The sequence below is a fragment of the Rhizopus delemar genome, genomic scaffold (assembly GCF_000149305.1).
Source record: "Rhizopus delemar RA 99-880 supercont3.6 genomic scaffold, whole genome shotgun sequence".
Classification (NCBI taxonomy): Eukaryota; Fungi; Mucoromycota; class Mucoromycetes; order Mucorales; family Rhizopodaceae; genus Rhizopus; species Rhizopus delemar.
Window position 1 is genome coordinate 189,196 of NW_027137832.1, and position 6,000 is coordinate 195,195.

The window sequence follows — 6,000 nt, forward strand, 5'->3', positions numbered from 1 at the left end:
GAGTTGACAATAGTTGCTCTGCCCCTTACCGAGAGAGACCTATGTGAATGTAGAGCACAAGTTGTATTAATCTTGCGGAGAAGACCAACCAAGTAAGAGTCACGTTGGGCTGTGGAGGTGTAGAGAGGATAGCCCAAATAAATCACCGGATTCGTTGAGTGGCAGTCGTGTCAGTGGGAGATACGATGGGATAACAGAGAACCATGCCAGATGGATGAAGGAGTGATCCGAGATCCAGATAAGGACAGAGCTTCCATCTTGTGAAAGTTAACTTTAGCTTTAGAAGCTTGAGAGTATGTGTCCAAGTGAGTTTGTAGCCTAGTCAAGTCGGAAGGATCCTTCAGCAAACAAAGTACATCATCAGCATAAGCCAGTAGCTTGATTGGTTGCAGGTGGTCGTCAGAAATGCATGATGAAGGAGCACGAGGTGTGGAAAAGCCGTTGTACAATAGGTCATTAAGGATCTTGCGAAGGAGTGGTTCGAATGCAAGGTTAAACAACACAGGAGAAAGAGGATCTCCTTGAAGTAAACGTCGTTGCTGATGCACAGGATTGGATAAGAAACCATTTATGTTGAGAAGCAATTGAGTGCCAAAAAATAGATCAAGAACACTTTGAATAAAAGAAGGAGAGAAACCAAAATGAGTAAGAACCTTTTGTAGATAATCAGGATGGACTCTATCATATGCTTTTTCTTGGTCTAATAGGAGACCAAGTGCCTTCGAGTTTGTAGATTTTGCATAATCCATCACAAGCTTCATTAACAAGCCATTATCTGCAATAAATCGGTGACGGAGAAAACCCGATTTATATGGTGTAATAAGGTCGTCTACGCATGAGATAATCTTTGCACTAAGAATACGAGTGAAAACCTTAGCATCTGTATTGATCAGTGAGATGGGACGCCAGTTCTTTAGATCAGAAAGTGAACCTTTTTTAGGAATGAGGGAAACACTAGTTTCTAACCAAGATAGTGGAAAGATGCCATGCGAAAGGACGTCATTGTATACAGTCAGTGCAATATCACGACACTCAGGATGGGTGATAATCAAGCGGAGCAATTCATATGGCAGACCATCAGTACCAGGGCTACTGCGGCTGGGGCAACGTGCGACGCCTTCAAGGATATCATCAAAGACGATGGGGCTTGACAAAGAGTTTTGGTCGATAGATGACAACCGGAGCGAGGAAGGCAAGCCAGAAAGAAGTGACTCGATAGCATCATGATCAACTGGATCAGGGAATACAGATTTGCATAGAAGGTAGATGCAGCGTCAAACATATCTGCTCTGGAGGAACAGAGAGCTTTAGTGACAGGGTGAATCAGTGAAGGAATCATTTGTCGAGAGGCACGTGTAGCAATTGTGCGTTTTAAATAACCAGCCGATAACTCACTTAACTCGCGCCAACGTATTCCTGATCGAAGAGCAAGAATTTCGACGTGATATTGTTGGATATCAGCAAGTTGTCGTTCCACAACATTGACCAACGGTTGCAATTCTGGCACTTGTTCAGGAAATAAGATCGTCTTCTTTCTCAGACTAGCCAATTTATTTTGTAGTAACGTTTTCGCCTGTTTGTAGGATGATGCTTGTTTTCTGGAAAAAGATTGAGCGACCTTTTTTGTTGTAGCTTTCAATGTCTCCCATTTGTAACTAGCAACGAGTCCATCGATAAATGAGGACACAGTGTTGGACAATGCATGTTTTAAAGCAGCACAGAAGTCTTTGTTGCTAGCCAAGAGTGGATTGGCACGCCAAAGTCCCTTACCTACGGTGGGATGATCCGTAGTATCAGTCGGAGGTGAGTTGTACTCTAGTTGAATAGATACCATAAAATGGTCGGTCCAAACTGGTTGGATGTAAGTGACATTGGCAGTGCGAGGTACAAAAGGTAGATCTTTGGACAGGAAGATAAAGTCAATACAAGAGGATTGCACACCTCGACAAAAGGTGGGCTGAGCTGCCTGATCAGGAGGAGTCACGCCATCAACGAAATGGTCTTCAATATATTGTAGCCACTGTATCGGAGCTTGACGGAGGTGATGGGGCGATAAGTGTTGGCTGTAGGTGTAGTTAAGGTCTCCCATTAGGATATGGTTAACGGGTGTAGATGGTAGTAGAGCTGAAGGATAATTCAGTAGATCAGCGAGAAAACTATACCTTTCCTTGCGAGAAGCAGGGGCGTATAAAACAGAAACAGTAACTGGTGAAAATAGGTGAGATTTGTGCGAAATAGTCGTAGTAATGATACGGCCGCACAAGCTCATAGTTGTATTCGAGAAAGTGATATGTGGCGAGAAACTTATCAGTCCGCAGTGGTGGGACCAAAGGCTCTCCGAAGCTTGAAATTGGTTATGAAAGAGGTTTTGAATGGAAGTAGTCGAAGCATGAGTTTCTTGAAGAGCTAAAATGTCAAGAGAGTGAGTACGAATGTAGCGAATAAAATGGTTATGAGTCGAGGAATCTGCAGTTTTGCGAAGACCACGGCAATTGAGAGTAGCCATTTTGAGAGGTGGAATGAATGGTGTATCAGGTGCGTGTGAATGAGTGTTGAGTAATGTGTTGTTGGGTATATTGGAGGAGACCGAAATAGGCTCCTCAGCGGTATTATTATGATTATTATTGGATATAATCATAATAATGTCATTACTGTAAGTTGGGACAGCTGGAGCCGCTTTGAGAAGACAGTTCAGTCGACTCAATTGGGGCATCGCAGCTGGGGTTAACGGTTTCGATATCATCTTCTTGCATTGGCTCAAATTGGTCCTCTTGTTCAACCAGTTGAACAGATGTAGTAGCTGGCTGAGTCTGTCTACGTGGATTCTTGAGGCAATCATTATGGTTCGTACGTAAATGCCCAATGAGACCACAATAACGGCATACTTTGGTAGCAATGTCGAGAGACGTACGGGGAGGAGTGTTGGGGGGAGTGACGTCGGTAGCAGGTAAATCTGCAGAATTAGAAGCAGTCTGAGACTGCGTGTTCCTACTGGGAGGAGTCCTAGGAGTCTTGGGACCAGAGGAAGGAGCATCCAGAGAATTAGACATTAAGTCCAAAGCTGATTCGCTTGCCAAAACATGTTCCTCAGGTGTTGTCATATCAACAGAAGCGCGGGGTGGTGCGAGAGTTTCTTTAACAGGAGGAGGACTGGTCGGAACAGAATTAGGTGTCTTCCTGGCCTTCTTATTGGGAACATCTGAGGACGGCGTGGCGTTCTTACGAGGACAGGATCGAGATTTGTGACCGTGAGCGTTACAGTTATAGCAAACAATGGCAGAGAGCTTAACTGGGCAATCAACAAGTGGATGGTCTTCGCTATGACAGTAGCGACAGTAGGGTGCCATTGAGGCGAAAGTAGCATAGACTAATACCCTATCAAGGGTGGTGTCCAGGTCGATGTCTGAAATTTCGTTGTTATTGACACTTGGATAAGTCCAATCTAGTTTATGAGGGCGGAAGAGGACGAACATCAGTCGTACCTGGAGCATCGGTGGATTGAGAGGATGGTCTGGAAGGACGTTCTAAAATAGCATATCCTCTGCCCGAGAAGAGACCTGCTGATCCACTGATAATACCACTATCGAGAACGGTACCGTAAGGCGCCAAGTTGGTAATCATATCAGCACGAAGTTGATCTAAGCCACCATCCTTGCGACCGTATTCACGAGGAAGGTTAGAAAAGGAAATCTGCAAGATGTCCGCATCAGGTGAAAGGGACGGATAACCGATAAGCTTAGTGGAGAGAGAGGGGATCGCAATGCCCGTAGAGCAGATTATCTGACGCATGGTGGGCGAGAGCAGTACTTCGGCAAAAATCTTTTGTCCAAAGCGTTTAACTTTATCCTCAAAACTCCAAAGGTGCTCATTATCATTGCATGCCTTCTTGAGGTCCTGAAAGAATTGTTCTTTATTCTGCACTAAAGTAACATCCAACAAGGTCGTCCCTCTAACTGTACCTTTAAGAATTGGACGATCAATTCTGAGCACAGGGGATTTAATCGATGATGGCGATGAGGGATAAGATGTCGAAACATCAGAAATCATAGAAGTAGGAGGTGAAACAGACTGTGAGGTAGACTGCACACCATAACTAGAGGTTTTAGTTGGGCCTACTAGCAGTTGCGCCCATGAGCGTTTTGTTTGTAGAAAATTGGAATTGGCGCTGTCGGTTGCCTTATTAGGCACTAAATTTATTTTAGCGGAAAGAGCTTTCAAATATTTATGACTAACATTTATCGTTGGTCATTTAGATTTTTCGGGGGGGGGGAGGGTTTTTTTTTATGGTTGCAAGTTTTAATGTTTATTAAAACTCATGGTTCTTTCCGACAAAAATAATTTCAACCAGAAAAGTGGTTTAGCCGAGTCGCCTCAACTCAACACCAAGGCTACATCAACGTCCAAAACATCAGCACAACGATCTTGGGCACGGGTAGTGACCAAAAATCGTAAATCACTGTTACATTCGACTAATTCTTCCTCGACGGCTAACATGGTTACGTCCACACCGAGCACTTTGGATGCCCCGATGATCTCTAAGACCAGTATATGGCGAACAGGCCATGGTTCAGGCAGTGTCTTTATCGATATGACAGGTCGCAAGGAATCGAAAATCGAGTTTCTCCATTTGGTTGCTCAACAATATCCTTCTCGCGTAGGAGTCCTCACTCAACAAGTTGGAACTCTTAAGTTTGCTGAGATTAATTTTGCACCTGATGACGACGCATTAAGTGAATGCCTGGCGAACGGTATTACTTTTGCAGATAAATCAACTATCTTACCTTGTCGAGCGCTTGACACTCACATGCAAGTTGTCCGTCTGCGCCTGTCCAACTTACCCTTTTTGAATGAGAAGGCCTTGATGAAAGGTCTGGAAAAAAGTTTGAGAAAATATGGAGATATTTTGGACGTTGGGATCCTTTTAGAGCCCACTACAGGTACCTATATGTGTACTGGTTATGCCGTCCTTAATGTGGCTTCCAAAACTGAGACTTTCGAGCCTTTAACTCATTTGATTCCTTGGGACGAACAACGGGAGTGTGGTTTCTATGCAGTGTGGAATCAGATGCCTGTGTACTGTCGCTACTGCCATGAAGAAGGTCATGTCGTAGCTAATTGTCCTAAGCGTAAAACTAGACATACTTGTTGGAATTGTGGCGTCGTAGGTCACATAGCTGCCGAATGTTCACGGGACAAACCATCCAAGAAAGCCCGTAAGCAACCTGAGCCTCCTACTAAGCTCTTTGATACAGTTCAATTAAATAATGTTCCTCCAGAAGTGCTACCAAATGACGTCTGCACTCCTGATGAGGTCTCTGAGGAGCTTATGGAAGATTTAGTGGAGACTGATGCTCAAAATAATATGTCTGAGGCTCTAGACACAACTGTACCAGTTGATGTCCCTGCCTCCACCTTGAATGCTGAAACCGCTTCTAAGCATAGTGTCAAACGGCAAAAGAAAGATCGTCGACCTACCCCTTACGTTCTACCAGCCACTCGCTCAAAATCCACTTTGCTCAAAGCCCAGCTTCTCACACCCGAGCAAGACGAATTTGTGGATAATACATCACCTGTAACTAATACAGCCCATTTGGACTCCTCTTTCTCCGGTACCTTAGCTGGGGAGGACAGTTATAACATCAACTTACAATAATATGAGTAATAAGTCCAAATTCTTATTACTACACACTGCTTCACTAAACTGCAACAGTTTTAGTGAATACACACAATTCAAAAAAACAATCCCAATACATTCGTTTCCTACGCTCCTTAAACTTCGACATTATGACTTTCCAAGAGACCCACGTCTCAGACAACAATTATGCTTTTATCAATTCACAGTTTCAAGCCCGCCAATTTCTATGGACTCGACACTGTGGTATAGTTTCTTTCAATCCTTCCTATGTTTTACTCCGGATATGATCCCGGACAACGATCGCGCCATCCTCACAAGAGTAGAACATCCACACGGTGCATTTTTGCCTTTTTATGTTCTCGTCT

The 6,000-nt window shown here is 44.0% G+C and overlaps 3 protein-coding genes across 3 annotated transcripts; 1 reads left to right on the plus strand and 2 right to left on the minus strand.

Annotated features, from left to right (window-relative positions):
• Nucleotides 1-170: 170 nt before the first annotated feature.
• On the minus strand, nt 171-2,269 carry RO3G_08056 (uncharacterized protein; the record flags this gene model as incomplete). The annotated part of the gene is made up of 2 exons (XM_067662646.1): nt 171-1,231; nt 1,396-2,269. The coding sequence occupies 2 exons, from the start codon at nt 2,267-2,269 to the stop codon at nt 171-173; spliced, it is 1,935 nt and encodes a 644-aa protein (XP_067518747.1).
• A 379-nt stretch (nt 2,270-2,648) lies between these two features.
• On the minus strand, nt 2,649-4,047 carry RO3G_08057 (uncharacterized protein; the record flags this gene model as incomplete). The annotated part of the gene is made up of 2 exons (XM_067662647.1): nt 2,649-3,403; nt 3,483-4,047. The coding sequence occupies 2 exons, from the start codon at nt 4,045-4,047 to the stop codon at nt 2,649-2,651; spliced, it is 1,320 nt and encodes a 439-aa protein (XP_067518748.1).
• Nucleotides 4,048-4,492: 445 nt separating this feature from the next.
• Nucleotides 4,493-5,653, plus strand: RO3G_08058 (uncharacterized protein; the record flags this gene model as incomplete). The annotated part of the gene is made up of 1 exon (XM_067662648.1): nt 4,493-5,653. The coding sequence occupies one exon, from the start codon at nt 4,493-4,495 to the stop codon at nt 5,651-5,653; it is 1,161 nt and encodes a 386-aa protein (XP_067518749.1).
• Between the last annotated feature and the right edge of the window lie 347 nt (nt 5,654-6,000).